At 51.8% G+C, this 24,780-nt stretch overlaps 1 protein-coding gene across 1 annotated transcript in view; it reads left to right on the top strand.

Annotated features, from left to right (window-relative positions):
• LOC120766106 (sideroflexin-5-like) overlaps window positions 1-13,518 on the top strand; it is a 28,609-nt gene extending 15,091 nt beyond the window's left edge. Inside the window, exons 6-7 of the mRNA XM_058424270.1 lie at window positions 11,292-11,409; window positions 13,382-13,518. Of these exons, the coding sequence (XP_058280253.1) occupies window positions 11,292-11,409; window positions 13,382-13,465 (202 nt within the window). The 3' untranslated portion in view covers window positions 13,466-13,518. The remainder of the gene's footprint in view (window positions 1-11,291; window positions 11,410-13,381) is intronic.
• Window positions 13,519-24,780: the final 11,262 nt, after the last annotated feature.

Below are 24,780 nucleotides of genomic sequence, written 5' to 3' on the forward strand. Positions count from 1 at the left end.
CCCTGTTCCCTGGGAGCAGAGCCAGACCCATCCCTGGCTGTCCCCTCCTGTCGGGGAGCTCTGCAGAGCCACAAGGTCTCCCCTCAAATTTCATCCACCAAAAAGGTTGTTTTTTTAAAAAAATTATTTATTTATTTATTTATTTATTTATTTATTTATTTATTTTTCTTACTAAATTTCCACGTTCCATCATTTTGGACCAATGTCAAAGAGTTTTCTATTGACGTGATTATTTCAACTCGTCCCTGACACCCCAGCAGCTGGAATAACCCCTCATGGAAGGTCAGGGTCAGACAAAACCCTCTGGATTCAGTGGAAAACTGTCCACAGTTTTTAGTTCTCCACTTAGCAAACGTTAGAGATTAAGAGGGCCTGGGTGGTGTTCAGCCAGAGATTATCATGGAATTGTTTGGGTAGGAAGAGCCTTAAATTCTTAAATTCTATTTGTCTTAAATTCTTAAATTTTATTTAGTCTTAATTTCTTAAACTCTATTTAATCTGAAATTCTATTTATTACCATCTAATTCCAGCGAGGAGCAGATTCCAGGCCCCCCTAATCTTGTGCAAAATGCTTTTATTTCATTCTCCTCCTGGGGCAAAATCTCTGCAGCCTCTTCCCTGCTCCGAGTCCCTTTGTCCCACACGGTCCCTAAGCCAGGAATTACCTGCAGGACCTGCTGGGATGTGCCTGGCAGTGGCCATGCCTTACTCTGGAGTAACTTATTCTGGAGTAATTTACTCAGGGCTTACTCCAAGCCGTGTGTAGGACCCGAGGCTTTGCACTGAGGAGGTTTTGTGTGTTCCCACTGGTTCCCATTTAACCATTTTAACAAAAATCAGCACCCAGGAGAAATTATTTTATTGCTTCAAAGGGCCTTTGGTGGGTATCCTCAGCTAAAACGTGCAAAAAAACCTGGAGAAATTTGTAGAAAGCTCCTCTTTAAGTTAATAAATTATTGTCTCCATCAGGACACGCTGAGGGCCCATCCTGGGCCGTCACCAAGCTGAAATAAACCTGACAGTAAAATTGGATTGGATGGGGAGGGAATAAAACCGACGGTGAAATTTGCTGCATCCTTTGCGGCAAAACAAAATCAACAAATCGTTCCTTTGCCCTCGGGGGCATCATGAATCCTTGGATTGGTGCGAGTTTTGCTGCAGGCGCCCGTGCTCAGCGCAGGCCTCACTGAAACTGATTTTATCTGAGAACTTACGGGAGATTGCCCTCAAAGAAAAAAAAACAGACAAAAAACCCCATCATTTTAACTTATTGAATGCTTTCATTCACGTTTGTGAGAGAAAATTTTCCTTCTCACTGCCACGAAGCTCCGTGGGTATAAAAATATCCGGGCTCTGCTTTTGCCTGCCTGAATTCTCCCTGGAGCTTTGTGCCTGCTCCGTTTTTCCATCAGATATCCTCGGATTCCTGCAAGGCTGGGAGCCAGAAGCAGCAGGGGTGGGGAGTGAGGTGTGGCTTGGCCACGCTGCCGGAGGTGGTGGCATCTCTGGGACATGGGCGGTGTCCCTGTCTGTGCCCCAGGGGCCTGAAATCAACTCACGGGTCTTAAAACTGGCTCCCAAAGGGCTCAGTCGGAGCTGGGATAAAAAACCCTTTGGAGAAAATTGTAACTTTATAAATTTAGTGGGATTGTTTTCCCATGGGGGTGAGATCCAGGCAGGCGTTATCGGTTTATTTATAGAAATCCCTGCGGGGGCTGTAAATGGGAAGGATGAAGGTGTCGCTCATTATTTGGAGGCTGGAGAGGTGGGATGGGGAGTCACAGCCTGGATCCTCCAACGGATTTGCGTTTGGGATTGTGGGAAGGAGGGAACAATTCCTCCAATGGATTTATATATGGGATTGTGGGAAGGAGGGAACAATTCCTCCAATGGATTTGCATTTGGGATTGTGGGAAGTAGGGGAAGATTCCTCCAATGGATTTATATATGGGATTGTGGGAAGGAGGGGACAATTCCTCCAATGGATTTGCATTTGGGATTGTGGGAAGGAGAGAACAATTCCTCCAATTGATTTATATATGGGATTGTGGGAAGTAGGGGATGATTCTTCCAGTGGATTAATATATGGGATTGTGGGAAGTAGGGGATGATTCTTCCAATGGATTTACATTTGGGATTGTGGGAAGGAAGGGGGTGATTCCTCCAATGGATTTGCATTTGGGATTGTGGGGGAAGAAAGGAACAATTCCTCCAATTGATTTATATATGGGATTGTGGGAAGGAGGGGAAGATTCCTCCAATGGATTTATATATGGGATTGTGGGAAGGAAGGGATGATTCTTCCAGTGGATTAATATATGGGATTGTGGGAAGTAGGGGATGATTCTTCCAATGGATTTATATATGGGATTGTGGGAAGGAAGGGGGTGATTCCTCCAATTAATTTGCATTTGGGATTGTGGGGGAAGAAAGGAACAATTCCTCCAATGGATTTACATTTGGGATTGTGGGAAGTAGGGGAAGATTCCTCCAATGGATTTATATATGGGATTGTGGGAAGGAAGGGATGATTCTTCCAGTGGATTAATATATGGGATTGTGGGAAGTAGGGGATGATTCTTCCAATGGATTTATATATGGGATTGTGGGAAGGAAGGGGGTGATTCCTCCAATTAATTTGCATTTGGGATTGTGGGGGAAGAAAGGAACAATTCCTCCAATGGATTTACATTTGGGATTGTGGGAAGTAGGGGATGATTCTTCCAATGGATTTATATATGGGATTGTGGGAAGGAAGGGGGTGATTCTTCCAATGGATTTATATGTATATATTTACAAAAATATATATTTATATATATTTATATATGGTATTTTGGGAAGCAGGGAACGATTCTTTTAGTGAATTTGCATTTGGGATTGTGGGGAAGGAAAGGAACAATTCCTCCAATGGATTTACATTGGGGATTGTGGGGAAGGAAAGGAACAATTCCTCCAACGGATTTGCATTCGGGATTGTGGGAATTAGGGGAACAATTCCTCCGAGCAGTTTGGATTTGGGATGTGGGAAGGAGAGGACCATTCCCGTGCCCGGGGTGATCCCGGGTGCGGGTGGGTGACAGTGCTCCCGCCCCTCCAGGGCCCAGCCCCTGCTCCCAGCAGGGTTTCAGATCCCGGGAATTCTCCCCGCCTCATCTGCACCTCGCTGCTCCCAAAGTTTATTTTAAGTGGCCAGTTCCCGGTCGCCGTCTCTCCGCTCGGATCCAGGTCTTTCCTCTCTCCCAGCCATCTCTCCATCTGCATGTTTTAACTCCCCCAGCTGCCTCTCCCGTCTCTTGTGCCATTTTTTTCAGCTCTCTTGGCTCCTCTCGTCTCTTTGCCTGCTGTGTATTTTAACTCCCAGGGCCGCCTTCCCTGCTCTCCAAGTGATTCCATGTTCCCTCCCACTGCCGCGCTCCCATTCTTCCCCATGTTTCATGCATTTCCTGCTGCTTGGACGCTCTGTTGGAGCGGCGAACGTATAGAATCAATGTTTATTTTCAGCCTGCATATGCCACGCAGGGAACACGGTGTCAGTTATTTCGTGCAGATGTATCCTCATTGAAGCTTTATAAATAATATCCGCGCTGGCGACTCCGATGCGGGGGGAAAAAAAAAAAATAATTGGCTCGGCGGCGTCCGCGGGATGAGGGCGACTCTTGGCGCGGCACGGAGCGGAAAGTGGGAATTCTTCGGCGCCTCCGTGTCACACGGGGTGTGGGGACAGCGGCATCCGCCGCGGGAGGTCGGGCTCTTCGCCCCCATTCCCCTTTATTCCCGCTATCCAGACAGAATCCTTCGTTTGGTTGTTACGGTGAGATCTGGGAAATGGAGCTCTTTGCTCCCCGGCCGCCATCCAAGGCTCCTCCGGCGGCGTTCCTGCAGCTCCCTGCCCCTTGCAGAGCTGCAGGGGCTTTGTGTGGGACAGGCCAGAGTCTAAGTCTGAGCCCTGCGGGGGGAGAACCCGGATTTTTGGCTCCTGCGGCGTGGCCGAGAGTTGGAGAAGCTCAGTGTCACCGAGACACACAAAGCAGCCACACGCAGACAAGAGGTTTTGCAGAGCAGAGGTTTCTCCGTCCAGCCCAAAAGCTGAATCCAGGTGGAGAGAGAGCCTCTTTGTTTTATTTCTTACTTTTTATCCATTTGTGGGTCTAGCAGAAGATTGGCTTTTTGGGGTTTCCACCCCTCAGCCTCAGTGGCCAGACGAATTGTCAGTTACAATTGTTTTCAGGTTAGAAATGTGCAAACAAAGGACAGAGAATGAAAAACAAAGGATTTGTTTATGTTACATCTGTGAGAAAAAGGTAGAAAACTGCTCTTAATATTCTACAGTAACTAAAAGATCTGACTCCATTTAAGAAAATCAAAAGGCTATAAAAAACTCAGAAAAACCGGGGTAACAGCTCAGTCCGTCTCCAGCGTCTGCCTGGGGACGCTTTGGGGGGCTCTGAGTGGAGAGTGAAGAACCTGAGCTCTTCTTACCTTCGGCCTCCTCAGAGAAGACCTTTCAGGAGGGTCTGAAGCACAGAGCAGGGCTGAGGGGGTTCCGAGAGCTCGGGAATGTCAGGATGCTCTGGAGAAGGCCTTGGAGCTGGCTGGACAGTGTCTGTGGAAGAGGCAAAGCTGGAACTGCTGGCAGCGGGCAGGAGCTGAGGGAGGGACGGGAGCAGAGCAGTTGTGCCCACGGAAGAGGAGCATTTCTGCAGCTCCTCATCCCCAAATCCACCTCATGCAGCAGTTCCCAGGGCTGTTTATCCTGCAAATCCCCTAAAAGCAGGATGCTCCCAGGCTGGATCAACGCTGCAGAGCTGCTCTGGCTGAGCTAAACCCCGTGGCACCGGGAAAAAGGGATTTTTCCCGGGGGCTGGCCAGTGCTGTGCGGTGCTGGAAGGGCATTTCCCTCTGCTGGAGCCGCGTTTGTCACTGCAGAACTGGGGCGAGGCCCGGGGACTTCTCCTGGAGATTTCCCCGCCGTGAGCGCGGGGTGCTCCCACCCACAGGTGCTTTTCCTCCAGAGGCCCCATCCAGCTCGGCCCTGGGTGGGGTTTGTTTGGGCTCAGCAGCTGCCGGCAGCGACACCTTCAACTGCTGGGGCTGTTCCCGGAGTAAACACGGAAACTGCTCCTTTAATGGTGTCAGTCAAGCAGGAGAAGCCCCCAGCCTCCCTCGTTCTGCCTCTGCCGTGCCCTGGGGGCCGGAGCTGCGGGCTGAGGACAGCGGTGGCCTGGCTGGGTGGGACAGCAGAGCTGCCGGAGCCCCGATTTCCCAAAATGACCCCAAAACCGGCGGGAAAAGCTCGGGAAGAGAGCAGAGAGGCTCTGGGAAGGTCTGGGCAGAACGGGGATCCCAAACTCCCGTGGCGCACCAGAGGTGTGTCCTGAGGAGTCTGTGATCCCTGAGGATCCCCGAGGATGCCCGAGATCCATCCCCGGCGCTCCCCGCCGGCGTCTCGCGGTGTCTGCGCTGCTCTGAACCTGCTGACGGCGAGCACCAGAGAAACCCCACAGAATCTGTCAGCTGGGAGACTCGGGTTCGCTCCTGTCATGTTTAGCTTAGCATCCGACACCTCCTCCCCGACAAATACAGCCCCGGTTCAGCGCACCCGATAGCTCCTTGGGAGTGCAGCGCCTTGACTTCCATATGGAATAAATTACGGCACCTCCTGAAAAACGCCAGAGGCAGCTGCCAAATTATGCAAAATTCAAACCACTAATGAACGCTGCGATGAAAGTTGAACGAAGGTGTGTTTACGAGAGCTCCAACGCCCCGTCTCTGCGCAGCAGGTGCACTGTCTGCGTGTGCCGGTACCTGCGGACGGCTGAGCGCTCGGCTGAGCATTCCCGGAGCCTTCCTGCCTCTTCCAGGCTCTCCCCAGCAAAAGCTGTGAAGGGAAACTGCAGGAGGAAGAGGCTTTGGGGAGGTTTGAAGGGGTGGAGGAACAAAGCTTGAAGGAAAAAAGAGGAAGAGGAGGAGGGGAGGTGTGGCAGAATTTCCCCGTTCTTCACCATCCAAAGGTCAGGGGAGCCAATGAGACGGGCCAGAAATGTTGTGATATAAATTGGGGGGGGGCAGTAAAATAAAATAAACATGTTAAAGGGGGTTTTGAGGGGCTGGGGAGGGGCTTTTCCCGAGAGCAGGGCGTGAAAGGACAAGGGGAGATGGTCTCAGGCTGAGGGAGGGCAGGTTTGGATCGGATCTTGGGAAGGAATTCCTGGCAGCAGGCCCTGGCAAAGGAATTCCCAGGTTTGCTGTGGCTGCCCCTGGATCCCTGGCAGTGTCCCAGGCCGGGTTGGACATTGGGATTGGAGCAGCCTGGGGCAGTGGAATTGTCCCTGATTGGCTTTAAGGTCCCTTCCAACCCCAACCATTCCATGACTCTCTCATCCTCCTGCAGCTTTCCAGTGTGGTGCAAACTTCCCAACTCCTTGTCGGGCAACCTGAGCCAGGGCTGGATCCCAAAGCTGCTCCTGTCCTGTGCGTGGGGTGACATCTCCAAAACTCCTGTTCTGCAGAACAGCACCAACGCTTCCACGGAGTTATGGTGGGGTGGGGTTTGCTCTTGTGGATAAATCTGCTTTTTGAACATCCCTGGAGACGTTCAAAACCTTCCTCTGCTTTCTGAACATCCCTGGAGACGTTCAGTAATTCAGTTTTTAACCTCTCTTCTTTGAGCATCTTCGGAGATACTCAGAATCCGACCGGACACAACCCTGAATTCGGCGCTCCAGGCCGGCTGGACGGGGTGACCTCCCTCTTTCCTCACCCTGAGGGGTTTTTTAGGCTCCAGGAGTTGGGCTCTGAAGGTCCACGCCTCCCCTTTCCCTGACCCAACCCTTCGGCAGTGGCGCCGGCTCCGTCCCTCCCGGCCAAACCGGCATTCATTCCATTTATTTTATTCCCAGCCCGCGCGGATCCTCCGCGGTGACAGCCTTCGGAAGCCCCTCGTCGCTCCCTTCCGACGGGGGGTTAATGGGTGCAAAGAGGGATTCGCGCCGCGGCTGACAGCTCGCAAAACGCCGTCTTTAACTCCCCGTCCTCGCCGAGCCGGGCGCGGGGATCCCGGCGACGGGAGAAGACCGGACCTCTCGGCTAATTACCGCTCATTTGTTCTGAACCGCACGAATCCGCCCGGGCTGAGTCCCAATTAAGACATTACACCACACGTGTTAATTAGCCCGGCTCTCCTTTTCAAATCGAGCCGTAACTCTGCCTAATTAGGAGCTCGGCCCCGGTAATTCGAGCTGGCCTGAGCTGGAAGCGCCCCTGGAAGTCACACCTGGGGGCTGGACCCGGGATCGCTTTGAATTGGCGGAGGTTTTTCCTCCCGTGATTATGAGGTCCCCGACAGGGCGGTAATTACGGAGGGTGCAGCTCCAAATTAAGATGTCAGGGGTGGTGTCGGCAGCGACGCCTCGGCTCTAAACTGAGCCCCGGGGAGCTGCTGCTGCTGGGATCGTCCCAGCGAGGGCTCTCACGGATCACGGCGGCTTCAGCAGGGCGAAAACCGGCTCCAGGAGCTGTCCCTGAGCATCCCTGGGATAATCACAGCTTCAGCAGGGCGAAAACCGGCTCCAGGAGCTGTCCCTGAGCATCCCGGGGATAATCACAGCTTCAGGAGGGCAAAACCCAGCTCCAGGAGCTGTCCCTGTGCATCCCAGGGATAATCACAGTTTCAGCGGGACAAGAAACCGGCTCCAGGAGCTGTCCCTGCACATCCCAGGGATAATCACAGCTTCAGGAGGGCAAAACCCAGCTCCAGGAGCTGTCCCTGTGCATCCCAGGGATAATCACAGCTTCAGCGGGACAAAAACCAGCTCCAGGAGCTGTCCCTGAGCATCCCAGGGATAATCACAGCTTCAGCGGGACAAAAACCAGCTCCAGGAGCTGTCCCTGCACATCCCAGGGATAATCACAGCTTCAGCGGGACAAAAACCGGCTCCAGGAGCTGTCCCTGTGAGTCCCAGGGATAATCACAGTTTAGCCACGGCATCCCGGGGATGGGGAGGATGTTAAAGGGTGTGGAGTTTTCCTGCTGGGACAGGTGGCCTTTCCTGTTGGGATAGGTGACATTTCCTCCTTGGACAGGTGACTTTTCCTCATGGGACAGGTGACTTTTCCTCATGGGACACATCCCCTGCTCTCCTCCTGGGACAGATGACATTTCCTCCTGGGACAGGTGACATTTCCTCCTGGGACAGGCGACATTTCCTCCTTGGACAGGTGACTTTTCCTCCTGGGACAGGTGACATTTCCTCCTGGGACAGGTGACTTTTCCTCATGGGACAGGTGACATTTCCTCCTGGGACAGGTGACATTTCCTCCTTGGACAGGTGACTTTTCCTCCTGGGACAGGTGACATTTCCTCCTTGGACAGGTGACTTTTCCTCCTTGGACAGGTGACATTTCCTCCTTGGACAGGTGACATTTCCTCCTGGGACAGGTGACATTTCCTCCTGGGACAGGTGACATTTCCTCCTGGAACAGGTGACTTTTCCTCCCTGGACACGTCCCCTGCTCTCCTCCTTGGACAGGTGACATTTCCTCCTTGGACAGGTGACATTTCCTCCTGGGACAGGTGACATTTCCTCCTTGGACAGGTGACATTTCCTCCTGGGACAGGTGACATTTTCTCCTCCTGGGACAGGTGACTTTTCCTCCCTGGACACGTCCCCTGCTCTCCTGCTGGGACGCAGCCCTGCAGGGTTCTCTCCTCTGAGCGGATCTGAGGGCGGCCGCGCTCTGCGCTGCGCGGCGTCGGCGAACAGAAGCGTGACTTTCACGGCACGAATCGATAGGATCAGCTCCGTCTCGAGGGTTTGTTAGGGAGGAGCTGGGACGCTGGAGGAGTTAAGCTCTGCTGCCTGCTCTCCCCGGGCTCTCAGCGAGGGCGAGGGGGCTGGGGGTGAATTTTCCTCCTCATCAGATCCCCCCGGCTGCGTTTGGAGCCGGCAAAGGGCTGAGGTGATCCAGGATCCAGCCTGGGATCCATCCCCGTGTGCCAAGGCAGGGCAGGGACAGCCCCGGGCTGGGAAGGGCTGGATGGCGCCTGGAGTGGGGAATTTTGGATTGGGAGTGCTCTAATCCCAGTGGAGGAGGTGTTGGGGGCTTGGTGCCACCTCTCCTGGCCGAGGAGAGCTGCTGTGACAGGAGACCGTGGAATCGTGGAATGTCCTGAGCTGGATCCACGGGGATCGTCCATCCAACCCCACTTCCTGCGCAGACCCCCAACAATCCCACCCTGGGCACCCCTGGGGGCTTTGTCCAAAGGCTCCTGGAGCTGTGGCAGGGTTGGGAACGTGCCCATTCCCTGGGGAGCCTCTGGAGGAAGAACCTTTCCCTAAATCCATCCTAAACCTGCCCTGGAACAGCTCCAGCCTCTCCCTGTGCCCCAAACCCCCCAGCAGCAAATCCACCCCCTCCCACATTGCTCACACACACTGAACGTCCCAACAAAACTCCCAGTCCAGTTGTTGGTTTGTATTCCCATTTTGGTCTCAGCTGAATGATAGGGATCCTTTTTGTAAATGGCTCTGGAATAAATCCTTCAGGAATTATATTTTCCCCTTTTAACGTTGATAAAATGCCTGAGGGCCCGATGTCCTGGATTATATTTAATATACCGGCTGCTCCCAGCTGAATCTTGTCCCGGTTTTCCGGTGTTAATTCCATCAGAGGGGTCACTTTTGGGTCATTACCGGAACCTGACCTTGCAGGGATCTTCAGGTGTTTGCTGTTCACGAATCCTGAGCTCATAAACAGCAAACATCAGAACATCCTCGTCACCAGCCGCGGACGCTGGATTTTAACAAATTGTTAAAATTGCCAAAACTGCCAGCGCCGTGGCTTTGCTGCCCCGTCAGTGACGCTGTTTGTGCCTTTTCCAAAGCTCCCGGGGCTCCGGGTGCCTCCCAAGGAGCTGATTTCCTTCTGCCCGCTGGGCAGCAGCTGCACCTGGCTGCAGGTGTCCCCAGGCTGGGCGGGGTGGAGCTGGGGCTGTGCTGGGGCAGGTTGGTGATGACCTGAGGAGGTGTAGTGTCGGGTTTTTTCTCCGAGGTTCAGGTGGTTTTGGAGTCTTTTCGCCCTCTGCAGAGCCCTGAGCCAGACGCAACAAAGAGACGGAGTCTTCGGGTTCTGATTTTTCAAGGTTGCGCGCTTCGTTTATTGTTTCTTATCTTACAAATATCTCAGTGCCCAGCAAAGGTCTGTGCAGCTGCTCGGGCATCTGGTGACTCCTCGACTCCTCCCGAACGGGGCTGTTGTTAACTTTTATACTAATTGTTACCTGTTCTTTATTTATCGTTATTTGCCAATACCTATCACTTATACTAAAAAGCTCATCCCTGCTCTGACCCAATCTCTTTAAACTACTTTGTGCCACCGTCACTGCAGGAAATGGAGTGAGGGAAGAAGAAAGAAGAAGCAGGAGACAACACTCAAAATCCTCCAACTTGCTCCCATCCACTTCCACGCTAAAAAACCCAAACCTACTGTTTTTCACCCTGTGATAAGCTGAACTCCAATCTTTCACACTCCTGTGGCCTGGAATCCATCCCACAGCACAGGAAGCCTTTCCCATGGACTGGGATCAAAGCCAGTGTCTCTCTGGGCTCTGTGCCGGGGTCCCAGACCCCCCTGCCCAGGTCCCAGACCCTCCAGGGCAGCCAAAGGAATTCCCGGGACTCCAACAGTGTAGGGTCCAAGGAGGGGCTCCCTGGGGTGGTGGGAGGTGTCCCCCCGGCAGGAGCAGGAATGGGATCACCTCTAAGGTTCTTTCCAGCCCATCCCACCGTTGCGTGGTTCAGGTTCCCCAGGGTCCCGGGGAGCGGCAGCGCCCATCCCGGGTGTCCTGCCCATCTTCCTGTCCGTGGAATGCTCTGACTGTTACCCTGGTTCTTCTGAGTTTTTTAAAGCCTTTTGAATTTTCATAAAATGGAGTCAGACCTTTTAGCTACTGTACAATATTAGAAGCAGTTTCTACCTTTTTCTCACAGATGTAACATAAACAAATCCTTTGTTTTTCATTCTCTGTCCTTTGTTTGCATATTTCTAACCTGAAAACAATTGTAACTGACAATTGGTCTGGCCACTGAGGCTGAGGGGTGATAACTCCAAAAGCCAATCTTCAGCCAGACCCACAAATGTATAAAAAATAAGAAATAAACAAGGAGGCTCTCTCTCCGCCCTGACTCAGCTTGAGCTGGATCGGAGAAAGTCTCTGCCCTGCGAAAATCTCTCGTCTCGTGTGATTGCCTTGGGTATCACAATAACACTCTGACCAAGCCTTTCCCTTGCAGAACTTCGCTCCTGAGGTCCCGGCCCCGGATGATTCTCCCGGTCCAAAGCCTCGTGTGCCTCGCTGCCTTCGGCCTGGCCCTGCCCCTGGCCATCAGCCTCTTCCCGCAGATGTCCGAGGTCAGTGCGCGGCCGGGGCTCTCACGGGGGGGTGACAATCCGCCGCCTCTCTCCGGGACAGCTCTCCCGTCCCTGTGGGAACGTCCTCCTCCGTTCCTGGACGGAGCTGGTTTCGGTATTGCTCTCCTCACCAGGCAGGTGAAGGCTCCTCTCCCTCACACTGGGGTTTCCTTGGAGGTGAAATATTCAATCCAAGCCCTGTCCACGGGGCCAGGAGCCTGGACCACCCCTTTGAGGGGGATGTTCTTCCCCAGAGCTGCTCTGAGGGCTTCTGTCGCTAGAGGACACGAAAAGAATGGCACTCACAGTCTGTGGTCAGGGCAAAAAGAAGAAGAGGGTTTATTTCTCGACCTCGAATTTATATAGATTCTGGACAATGTCCAGGGATTGCAGGATGAGGTTCCCACCTCTCCACCCCACCGGTCACACTGGAAGCCCATCACTTGTCCCTCCTCAGAGAGGAATGCGAAAACAATCACCTTGTTTATGCCACAATCCGTGGGAAACTCCGCTACAGAAATGCAAACAATCAGCAGGCCGAAAAGCTCAGGGCACCAGGCGTCTGATTTTTCACCTCCTGGGAAGAGCCAGGCCGGGGCTGAGCAAAGGAAAACCAGGGAACAGGGAGTGACCGATGCAATCACCCGGAGCCATGCAGCTGGACAAACGGCTCGGGTGGATTTGTTTCTAAGTCGTTCGTTTTGGCGGTTGGAGCTTTTCCTGCTGGTAAATCCGTGCATTTCCAGAGCGGGTCTCTGTTCCTAAGGGAGAAAACCTCTGTCAGAAGCAAGGGCTCTGTCACGAGGTTCTTTTCGTGTCGCCTGGAAGGGCTGATCAGGAGTTTGCATCACTGCCTGAGGGTTAACTCATGGGTTTTCCAGTCTGGATGGGTTTATCCACGACTTCCAGCCAGGGAATCTTGCTCTACACTCGCGTGCCGACTGACAGGCACGTTGGGAATTCTCTGTTGTCCTTCTTGCTGTCTCCAGGCTGGGAGAAAACTGTCCCTTCCCCCTAAGAACCCGAATTTATCTCATATCCTGGAGCCTCTTGCTAAAAGACGTGCTTGCTGAAGATTTAATGATTCATATGGCTCTTCCTTAAACTTTTTCTAATTAGTCAACATCGTTTTTGGAGCCTTTCCATCAGGAGCAGACACAGCGTTGCAGTCAGGAGCTGCACAAGCCCCAGTTGCAGGAGCAGTGTGATTTCCCTGCGTCTCCCGGGCTCCCCAGAGCCTGGCAGTGCTTTTGGCAGGAGCTCAGCCTCCCTGGCCATCAGCTCCGTGCTCCGATCCCGAGTTTCTGCTCCCGGGATCTGTTTGGGAGAGGCTGAGGAGCGCTGCCAGGGCTCGCACCTGCTCAAGGTAGAGCCTGGAGCAGGTCCAGCCTGCCCATGGGAAGGAGGTTTGGGCACACGGCATCCCTTCTGCTCCTTCCCCGGAGAATCAGAGCGCAGTCAGGGCTGGAAAAGCCCGCTGAGATCATCGAGCCCGACTGTTCCCGCAGCACTGCCGCCGCTGGCCGTGTCCCCAAGCGCCACGTGCGCGGGGCTCTGCCGTCCATGCGGGGATGGGCACCCCAGCCCTGTGCCTGACCACCCTTTCCAGGAAGAATTCCTTCCCAACACCCGCTTTAAACCTTCTCTGGTGCAATTTTCCCTGGAAATTTCCTCCCTATCTCCAGGAAGAACCTTGCAGGGTAATCAGGGAAGCAAGCCCACCAGCCTCGTTTATCCCAAAGGTGACATTGCCACCGTTCCTCCAAAATCCTGGAGCTCTACAATGGTTTGGGTGGGAAGGACCTTAGAGACCCTCTGGTTTCATGGCATGACCAGGGACACCTCCGCCTGGAATTGCGGCTTTCCGCGGTGACACGATTCCTCCTGAGCAGTGTCTGCCATCCCAAATCTCGTTGGTTTTAGCAGCTGAATGAATTCTAACTGAGAGGGAAAACTCAGGGCTGGTTTGCAGGCACCAGGCAGTCCTGGAAGGGACGGCGTTGTTGGGAGTGACCTTCTGAAGGAAGCTGAGACGTTCTCAGCGGTGCAAACGTGAATCAGCGCCCATCAGGGCTCAGCCGGGATGACGCACGCTGCCCACGCGCCCTGCCAGGGAAAAGGAACCTCCCGGAGCCTGCCTGAGCTCCTCCTGCCGGGATCCAGCTCTGCTCCACGGGATCAGCTCCTGCACAGCTGGATCCAGCTCTGCACACAGGGGTCAGCCCCTGCACAGCTGGATCCCGCTCTGCTCCATGGGATCAGCTCCTGCACAGCTGGATCCAGCTCTGCTCCATGGGATCAGCTCCTGCACAGCTGGATCCAGCTCTGCTCCATGGGACCAGCTCCCTGCACAGCTGGATCCAGCTCTGCTCCACGGGATCAGCCCCTGCACAGCTGGATCCAGCTCTGCACACAGGGGTCAGCCCCTGCACAGCTGGATCCAGCTCTGCTCCACGGGATCAGCCCCTGCACAGCTGGATCCAGCTCTGCACACAGGGGTCAGCCCCCTGCACAGCTGGATCCAGCTCTGCACACAGGGGTCAGCTCCCTGCACAGCTGGATCCAGCTCTGCTCCACGGGATCAGCCCCTGCACAGCTGGATCCAGCTTTGCTCCATGGGACCAGCCCCTGCACAGCTGGATCCAGCTCTGCACACAGGGGTCAGCCCCCTGCACAGCTGGATCCAGCTCTGCTCCACGGCATCAGCCCCTGCACAGCTGGATCCAGCTCTGCACACAGGGGTCAGCCCCTGCACAGCTGGATCCAGCTCTGCACACAGGGGTCAGCCCCTGCACAGCTGGATCCAGCTCTGCACACAGGGGTCAGCTCCCTGCACAGCTGGATCCAGCTCTGCTCCACGGGATCGGCCCCTGCACAGCTGGATCCAGCTCTGCTCCACGGGATCGGCCCCTGCACAGCTGGATCCAGCTCTGCACACAGGGGTCAGCCCCCTGCACAGCTGGATCCAGCTCTGCTCCATGGGATCAGCCCCCTGCACAGTTGGATCCAGCTCTGCTCCATGGGATCAGCTCCTGCACAGCTGGATCCAGCTCTGCTCCATGGGGTCAGCCCCTGCACAGCTGGATCCAGCTCTGCTCCATGGGATCAGCTCCTGCACAGTTGGATCCAGCTCTGCTCACACCGTGGGTGCCACAGAATCCCGGAGTGGTTTGGGTCAGGAGGGGACCCTAAATTCCACCCTGCCATGGCAGGGACACCTCCCACTGCCCCAGGGTGCTCCAATCCCCAGTGTCCAACCCAGCCTTGGGCACTGCCAGGGATCCAGGGGCAGCCACAGCAAAGCTGGGAATTCCAGAATTCCCAGCCCCTCCCCACCCTCCCAGCCAGGAATTCCCAATGCCCAAGATCCCAGCCCAATCTCCCCTTTCCCACTGGAAGCCATTCCCTGTGTCCTGTCCCTCCAGCCCTTGTCCCCAGCCCCTCTCCAGCTCTCCTGGAGCCCCTTCAGGGACTCTGAGGATTCCCTGGATTTTTCCCTTCCCCAGGGGAACATTCCCAGCTCTCCCAGCCTGTTTTCCCATTATGTTTGTATTTTCTGTAAATGTGTGAGTGTTTCCAAAGGACATTCCCCCCACTCTCCGAAATCTCTTTGGAGGTTCCTGTGGGGACGCTCAAGGGAGCAAACACAGGGATTTACCTGGAACAATCTCTCTGGATCCATTTCCGGTTGGTAAATCCAAGCCTCCCTTCAAGGAGTGTTTCTCAAAACCCGTGAATTTTTGGGCACTCATCACTAGACCGTGAACTTCAGTGGTTGGGCTCGATGACCTTGGAGTCTTTTCCAACCTGAATGATTCCATGGCTCTGTCCTGGCAGATTTTAGAGGTGTTTAAACACTGATCTCTGTCTGTTACCCTGTTTTTTCTGAGTTTTCCTGAGCCTTTTGATTTTCATAAATGGAGTCAGATCTTTTTAGTTATTGTACAATATTAAAAGCAGTTCTACCTTTTCCCACAGATGTAACGTAAACGAATCCTTTGTTTTTTCATTCTCTGTCCTTTGTTTGCGTATTTCTAACCTGAAAACAATTGTAACTGACAGTTGGTCTGGCCACTGAGGCTGAGGGGTGGAAACCCCAAAAAGCCAATCTTCTGCTAGACCCACAAATGTATAAAAAATAAGAAATAAAACAAAGAGTCTCTCTCCGCCTGGATTCAGCTTTTGAGCTGGACGGAGAAACCTCTGCTCTGCAAAACCTCTTGTCTGCGTGTGGCTGCTTTGTGTGTCTCGGTGACATCTGTCCTGGCAGATAAGGAATTCAGAGGTGCTTAAACACGGATCTCTGCTTTCCCCACGGCCTCGGTCGCGGGCGCAGCAGGACGGGGCCACGCTGCTGTACCAAACACCGCGGGGAGCAAACCAGCCGCAGACAACCAAAACCACGGCTTCGGTCTGAGCACAGGAGCTGTGAGCCAGCCAAATTCTGCCCTAAATCTCACACTCACCACCTTTTGTAACTCGGGGGGCAAACACAGATCCTGCTGGGTCATTACCTGGTTGTTTTGTGCCAGGGGTTTGCGTGGCCACCTCTGATCCTCTCTCTCCCAACGAGGCTCAAACCTGTCACCCTGGTTTTTCTGAGTTTCTTTATTAGCCTTTTGATTTTCATAAACGGAGTCAGATCTTTGAGTTACTGTAGAATATTAGAGCCGTTTTCTACCTTTCCCACAGAAGTAATATAAACAAATCCTTTGTTTTTCATTCTTTGTCCTTTGTTTGCATATTTCTAACCTGAAAACAATTGTAACTGACAATTGGTCTGGCCACTGAGGCTGAGGGGTGGAAACCCCAAAAAGCCAATCTTCTGCTAGACCCACAAATGTATAAAAAGTAAGAAATAAACAAAGGGGCTCCTCTTCTCTCGGCTCTTTCAGCTGGGAGCTGGATCAGAAGAAGCTCTGCGAAAATCTCTTGTCTGCGTGTGACTGCTTTGTGTGTCTCGGTGACACAAACCCACCACTGGTTTTCCAGCAGAACCGAAGCCTTGCAATAGTTTGAATAAATTTGCTGGATAAATGCTTGTCTGTGATCGGGATACACAAAGCAATCACACGGAGACGAGAGATTTCACAGGGCAGAGTTGTTCCTCTGAGAGAGCCCAAGGCTGAGCCAAGCCCAGAGCCCCTCTCTGCCTGTTTATTTCTTACTTTTTATACATTTGTGGGTCTGGCTGTGGATTGGTTTCTGGAGTTTTCACCTCTCAAGCCAACTGGCCAGACCAATTGTCAGTTACAATTGTTTTCAGGTTAGAAATATGCAAACAAAGGACAGGGAATGAAAAACAAAGGGTTTGTTTATGTTACATGTGTGAGAAAGGCAGAAACTGCTCCTAATATTGTACAGTAGCTAAAAGGTCTGACTCCATTTTATGAACAATCAAAAGGCTTTAAAAAACTCAGAAAAACCGGGGTGACGCTTGTCCCGTCAGCTTTGGCTGCTCCGGAGTTACTCCTGTTTTACAACAACCCCGGTGAGATCAGAGCTCGGCAGAGGCACCGATGTCAGGGAAAGGGAATTCTGCAGGTGAGGGAATTTGTACATTTCCCCACCCTGAGCCTTTTTTTGGGTCGATATCCAGCCCTAGCAGAGCCCTGGGGCTCGGAGGGATGAAACTCCGCTCGGATTTCTGCAGCGGTGCTCCAGAACGGCAGCTTGTTTCTAGAAATTATGGCTTTAAAGAGAACGTGATAAAAATAAACCCCTCGTATCAGCCACGAAAGCACGGATCCTTGGGAATACTCACGCCGGAGCTGCTGAGAAACGTTCTTGTCATCCCAGGGTGGTGCTAACTGCGGGACCCGAAACCCATCAAACGCGCCTTGAGTAATTCGCCGCCGTTAAGTTTGGGAGAAACGTGTAGTTAATGCATTTATCCCACAACCTCCAACTGCCTCCCATGCCCCCCGGGGAATCTCTTCCCTCTCCCAATCCCGCAGCATCCCCACTGACAACTCCTACTCAGCTATGCGCTGCCAATGGAAACAGCTGTGACAGCTCCAACCCGAAAATGGGACTGGTGCAAATGAAATTCAGTGTAGCGGCAGAAGAAAGGAGCGCGGGGTTGCTCCGCTGCCGTTCCTGCCCCGTGGGCCCGGCTCCTCCTGACGGCTCCTCCGGCAGCTCCCGCCCAGGAGCTCGTGTGGGATGGCGGGGATAACGAGGGATAGGGCCCGGGGAGAGGTGGGGAGGTGGAGGAATACGGGGAAATGGAAAAGTGGAGAAATACGGGGAAATGGAGAAATATGGGGAAATGGAGAAGTGGAGAAATACGGGGAAGTGGAAAAGTGGAGAAATATGGGGAAATGGAGAAATATGGGGAAATGGAGAAGTGGAGAAATACGGGGAAGTGGAAAAGTGGAGAAATATGGGGAAATGGAGAAATATGGGGAAATGGAGAAGTGGAGAAATATGGGGAAATGGAGAAGTGGAGAAATATGGGGAAATGGAGAAGTGGAGAAATATGGGGAAATGGAGAAGTTGGAGAAATATGGGGAAATGGAGAAGTGGAGAAATATGGGGAAATGGAGAAGTGGAGAAGTGGAGAAATATGGGGAAATGGAGAAGTGGAGAAAATAAGGGGAAATGGAGAAATATGGGGAAATGGAGAAGTGGAGAAATATGGGGAAATGGAGAAGTGGAGAAATAAGGGGAAATGGGAGAAATATGGGGAAATGGAGAAGTGGAGAAATATGGGGAAATGGAGAAGTGGAGAAATATGGGGAAATGGAAAAGTGGAGAAATATGGGGAAATGGAAAAGTGGAGAAGTGGAGAAATACGGGGAAATGGAAAAGTGGAGAAATATGGGGAAATGGAGACGTGGAGAAATATGGGGAAATGGAGAAGTGGAGAAATGGGGAAATGGAGAAATGGAGAAATATGGGGAAATGGAGACGTGGAGAAGTGGAGAAATATGGAGAAATGGAAAAATATGGGGAAATGGAGAAATACGGGGAAATGGAGAAATGGTAAAATGTGGAGAAATGGAGAAATGGAAAAAATGTGGAGAAATGGAGAAATGAAAAAATGTGGAGAAATGGAAAAATATGGGGAAATGGAGAAATGAAAAATGGAGAAATGGAGAAATGGAAAAATATGGGGAAATGGAGAAATGGGGAAATGGAAAAATGTGGAGAAATGAAGAAATGGAGAGATGGAGAAATGGAGAAATATAGGAAAATGGAGGAATGGAAGAATGTGGGGAAATGGAGAGATGGAGAAATAGAAAAATGAAGCAATGAAGAAATATGGAGAAATGGAGAAATGGGGAAATGGAGAAATATAGGGAAATGGAAGAATGGAAGAATGTGGGGAAATGGAGAAATGGAAAAACATGGAGAAATGGAGAGATGGAGAAATGGAAAAATGAAGCAATGGAGAAATATGGAGAAATGGAGAAATGGAAAAATGTGGAGAAATGAAGAAATGGAGAGATGGAGAAATGGAGAAATATGGGGAAATGGAGAAATTGGGAAATGGAGAAATGGAAGAATGTGGAGAAATGGAGAAATGGAGAAATATGGGGAAATGGAGAAATAGAGAAATATGGAGAAATGGAGAAATGGAGAAATGGAGAAATGGAGAAACGGAAAAAATGTGGAGAAATGAAGAAATGGAGAGATGGAGAAATGGAGAAATATAGGGAAATGGAGAAATTGGGAAATGGAGAAATGGAAGAATGTGGGGAAATGGAGAGATGGAAAAATATGGAGAAATGGAAAAATGTGGAGAAATGGAGAGATGGAGAAATGGAGAATGGCAGAGAAACCTTCAGCCACCTGAGCACCCCTGCCCTCACCTTGGGGAAAGTTTAAAGAGCGTTTTTTTTTTGGGTGATGCTCAACGCAGACCGAGGCGTCTTCCGGAATGAGGCCGGTTCCAGCCTTTCCTTAAAAATAATCTTCCTTTTGGATCTCCAGGACAAGGGGAATAAACAGCCTAAAATCCAAGGCTGAGCTATTGTTTTCCAATCTGTTTTAGCCTTCATCTTGTTGGCAGGCTGCTTTAGAAAAGCAAAAGGTTAATGAGCCAATGTGCAGTGGGATTATTGCAGCAAAGATGACAGTGAACCAGTAATTACTAATTAGATGCTGTTTAACAGGAGGAACAAGTGAAATCTCCTCTTCACCAACTGTCAATAATTAGCAGATTTGGTGAGGTTGAAATGTGTCCACAGTTAAAAGGCTGATTTTTTAATGAAATGGCACTTGACAAAAGAGCTGTACGGAGGTCGCAGCCGCAGCCCTCGAGACGCTTCCCCATTCCATGCTTAGGAGGGAAATCAGATGCAATCCAGCAGGGGGTCCCCATGGAACCATCCCTCCCTCGGGATCGCTTCGCACGGGGAAGGGCGGCGGGGAGGGGAACGGGAGGGATTCTCTGCGGCAATTTTGTCCAAGTTGGATGAGAAGCCGGGGAAGGGATTTGCCAGCTGCCATGGGGGAAAAAAAAAAAAAAAAAAATGTTTGAGAAGTGAGAAGTTCTGCTTTGCTTCTGGGGCTGGGGAAACGGTTTCCTGGGAGTCTGGGAACCCTCGGGATGGAGGCTGGGCTTGGAAGGAGCTGCTCTCAGCAAAGAAGTGGCACGAGGTCCCGGAGGGCTGGCAGGAGGCTGGAAGCTCAGTGGGAAGTGTCTCCCAGAGACTGCAGAGGATTCAAGCTGTGCCTCAGGGATTGCTTCCTGCTGCTCCGCCGGGGGCTTCGGGAGCACCAAGGGGTTCATCCGAGGTTCCTCTCCGGAGTGCTGACCCAGCTCGTCTTCTGGTTCTTCTTCTGGTTCATCTTTTACCTTATTTTCCGGTTTATCTTCTGGTTTACCTTTTGCCTTATCTTCTGGTTTATTTTCTGGTTCATCTTCCAGTTTATCTTTTACCTTATTTTCTGGTTTATCTTCTGGTTCCTCTTCTTGCCTTTTCTTGTGGTTTATCTTCTTGTATTATCTTCTAGTTTATCTTCTGGTTCATCTTCTGATTCATTTTCTGGTTTATCTTTTACCTTATTTGCTGGTTTATCTTCTAGTTCATCTTCTGGTTTGTCTTCCAGTTTATCTTTTACCTTATTTTCTGGTTTATCTTCTTGTATTATCTTCTGGTTTATCCTCTTGTTGATCTTCTGTTTTATCTTTTACATTATCTTCTACATTATCTATTACACTAGCTTTTGCCTTATCTTCTAGTTCATCTTCTGGTTTGTCTTCCAGTTTATCTTTTACCTTATTTTCTGGTTTATCTTCTGGTTTATCTTCTTGCCTTTTCTTGTGGTTTATCTTCTTGTATTATCTTCTCGTTTATCTTCTGGTTCATCTTCTGCCTTATTTTCTGGTTTTTCTTCTGATTCATCTTCTAGTTCATTTTCTGGTTTATCTTTTACCTTATTTTCTGGTTTTATCTTCTTGTATTATCTTCTGTTTTATCTTTTACATTATCTTCTACATTATCTATTACACTGTCTTCTGCCTTATCTTCTTGTTCATCTTCTGGTTCATCTTTTACCTTATTTTCTGGTTTATCTTCTGGTTTATCTTTTGCCTTATCTTCTGGTTTATTTTCTGGTTCACCTTCCAGTTTATCTTTTACCTTATTTTCGGGTTTATCTTCTGGTTTATCTTCTTGCTTTTTCTTGTGGTTTATCTTCTTGTATTATCTTCTGGTTCATCTTTTACCTTATTTTCCAGTTTATCTTCTGGTTCATCTTCTGCCTTATTTTCTGGTTCATCTTCAGGTTCATCTGCCTTATCTTCTGGTTTATCTTCTGGTTCATCTTCCAGTTTATCTTTTACCTTATTTCGTGGTTTATCTTCTTGTATTATCTTCTGGTTTATCCTCTTGTTGATCTTCTGCTTTATCTTCTGGTTTATCTTTTACATTATCTTCTACATTATCTATTTCACTATCTTCTGGTTCATCTTCTGGTCTCTCTTTTTGCCTTTCCCGTGCTGACAAAGACAAGAAGCGTCTCTCTTCATTCTCCTCGAGAGAGAACCTCAGGCGATGTTCTCCTGACTTAGAGATGCCGTGGGGCAGGACGGGCGTTGTTGAGAGAGAAACGGAACAGGAATCGAGTTTCAGATGGTGGCCTTGCAACCAGGACCAGGTGTCTTGGAGAGGCGGAACCGTGAAAGGTGCACTGCAGTGGGACCCACGAGGGGGAATTTTAGGTGACTGGCTTTAAGGCATTAGCAGCACGGTGTGGCAAAAGCCGATGGGCCAAAACAACACTTTTAACGTGTTGTAATCAGGAAATGGTTCGGCATCTGACTGTGATGGGGGGAATTCTAACATCTGTATCATCCCACCCTTCGCATGAGACTGAAAATGAAATAAAGGCTTTTGAAACGCCTCTCAGTTGCCGCATCTCGAGGACAGAGAAAGAAATAATCCGACAAGGGGGCTTCTTTCGTGCCCATGCCGTGATTGGTTTGAGCAGAAGCCCCAGGATTTCCGTGACAGCGAGTGCCTGAGCGCTGCCGTAGCTCCGGTAGGACCTGAGGGAGAATTGGAGATATTTGGGAATGTGTTGAGCCCCTTTCCGGCCTTCACGTGAGGAATGGTGGCGCTTAATGAGGATTGTGGTGTTCATTACTGAGGATGGAATCGTTCCCGTCTGGCTGGAGAATGAGTGACATTCCCAGAGAATTGTGCTGCCCAGATGTGCCCCAGGATCCATCCTGAGCATCCCAAATGTGCCCCAGGATCCATCCTGAGCATCCCAAATGTGCCCCAGGATCCATCCCAAACATCCCAAAAGTGCCCCAGGATCCATCCCAAACATCCCAAATGTGCCCCAGGATCCATCCCAAACATCCCAAATGTGCCCCAGGATCCATCCCAAACATCCCAAATGTGCCCCAGGATCCATCCCGAACATCCCAAATGTGCCCCAGGATCCATCCTGGGCATCCCAAATGTGTCCCAGGATCCATCCTGAGCATCCCAAATGTACCCCAGGATCCATCCCAAACATCCCAAATGTGCCCCAGGATCCATCCTGAGCATCCCAAATGTGCCCCAGGATCCATCCTGAGCATCCCAAATGTGCCCCAGGATCCATCCTGGGCATCCCAAATGTGCCCCAGGATCCATCCTGAGCATCCCAAATGTGCCCCAGGATCCATCCCAAACATCCCAAATGTGCCCCAGGATCCATCCCGAGCATCCCAAATGTGCCCCAGGATCCATCCTGAGCATCCCAAATGTGCCCCAGGATCCATCCCAAACATCCCAAATGTGCCCCAGGATCCATCCCGAGCATCCCAAATGTGCCCCAGGATCCATCCTGAGCATCCCAAATGTGCCCCAGGATCCATCCTGAGCATCCCAAATGTGCCCCAGGATCCATCCCAAACATCCCAAATGTGCCCCAGGATCCATCCTGAGCATCCCAAAAGTGCCCCAGGATCCATCCCAAACATCCCAAATGTGCCCCAGGATCCATCCCGAGCATCCCAAATCTGCCCCAGGATCCATCCCAAACATCCCAAATGTGCCCCAGGATCCATCCCGAGCATCCCAAATGTGCCCCAGGATCCATCCCGAGCATCCCAAATGTGCCCCAGGATCCATCCTGAGCATCCCAAATGTGCCCCAGGATCCATCCCAAATATCCCAAATGTGCCCCAGGATCCATCCCAAACATCCCAAATGTGCCCCAGGATCCATCCTGAGCATCCCAAATGTGCCCCAGGATCCATCCCAAACATCCCAAATGTGCCCCAGGATCCATCCTGAGCATCCCAAATGTGCCCCAGGATCCATCCTGAGCATCCCAAATGTGCCCCAGGATCCATCCCAAATATCCCAAATGTGCCCCAGGATCCATCCCAAACATCCCAAATGTGCCCCAGGATCCATCCTGAGCATCCCAAATGTGCCCCAGGATCCATCCCAAACATCCCAAATGTGCCCCAGGATCCATCCTGAGCATCCCAAATGTGCTCCAGGATCCATCCCGGACATCCCAAATGTGCCCCAGGATCCATCCCGGACATCCCAAATGTGCCCCAGGATCCATCCCGGACATCCCAAATCAGCATCCCCTGGAGGTTCAGGTGTCCCTGCTCCAGGACAGGTCTCAGGTGAGCACTGGAGGATGAGGATCCCCTCAGGCTTTGCTGCCAGGGACACACGTGACGGGCACAGCTGTCACCCCACAGTTCTGGTGGCACTGCCCTTTGCTGGCCCCCGGCCACGACGGGCTCCTGGCTGCAGGGATCCGCCCCAATTCCTGCTCCCACCTGGAGCTCCTCCCTCTGGAATCGTCTCCACCAGCAGAAAGAGACCTGGAGCTGGATTTGCTTCAGAGCTTGCGAGGTCAGGCCGCTCTCTGTGGGATAAACTCCAGCTCTCCGTGGCAGCAGAGCTTTTTGGGGAGCTCAGGTGCATTCAAGGCAGGGACAGGGGCAGGCTCAGGTGCTCCAAACCTCCCCGAGGCCGTTCAGAGCATTCCTGGGTGCAGGTATTCCCTAAGAACATGGGGAAGGAGGCCAGGCTCGGTCCTCTCCTGCCCTTCCGGTGGTGTTTTATCCTGAGCTGCTGATCCAGCAGCCTCCAGCTGCCTCCTGCTTCAGGGAGGGCTTTGGGTCAGAGTCTGGTGCTTCTGCAGAGACCACGCAACCCAAACGCTCCAGACCCTGCACGGCCGGGACGTTCCGGCTGGGAAAAGCCCCGGGATTCTCCTCTGTGCGTGGAGACTCCTCGCTCCCACCACGCGATGCTCTCTCGGGTTCTCCTTCTGGGACGTGGCAGATGTTGTAATTCCGGTAATTCCCGTCTGCCTGCTCCACCTGCTGGAATTCCAGCTGCAAACCCGTGGTGGCCATGCCACAGAGGCCTTGTCCCAGGGCCACCCACAACTCCCAAACCCGTTCAGAAGCTCTTCCCTGCCCTTTGGATTCGAGTCCCGGCACAACTGAAACTCCTCTTGACCAGGAGAGAAGGAACCAGCTCGGCAAAGCAAAGAACATCTCTGGATCATGACACCTCCCATCTCCATGGGGTTCTTCTCCCCCACTTCTTCCCCAAAATCTCAAACTCAAAGATTTTCCCCGCTCGCTCCCCGGAGCTGGGAGATCTCGGTCGCTTCTTCTGGGATCAAATGCCTTTCCTTTCTAAAATCGTGGAATCCTGGAATGGTTTGAGTGGGAAGCAACCCTAAAACTCATCCAGTGCCACCCCTGCCATGGGCAGGGACACCTCCCACTGTCCCAGGCTGCTCCCAGCCTCATCCACCGTGGCCTTGGGCACTGCCGGGGATCCAGGGGCATTTCCGAGGGGAAGAGGAAGAAAGGGAAAGGGAAAGGGAAAGGGAAAGGGAAGGAAAGGGAAAGGGAAAGGGAAAGGGAAAGGGGAAAGGGAA

Source organism: Hirundo rustica (assembly GCF_015227805.2).
Source record: "Hirundo rustica isolate bHirRus1 chromosome 5 unlocalized genomic scaffold, bHirRus1.pri.v3 SUPER_5_unloc_3, whole genome shotgun sequence".
In the NCBI taxonomy this organism is placed as follows: Eukaryota; Metazoa; Chordata; class Aves; order Passeriformes; family Hirundinidae; genus Hirundo; species Hirundo rustica.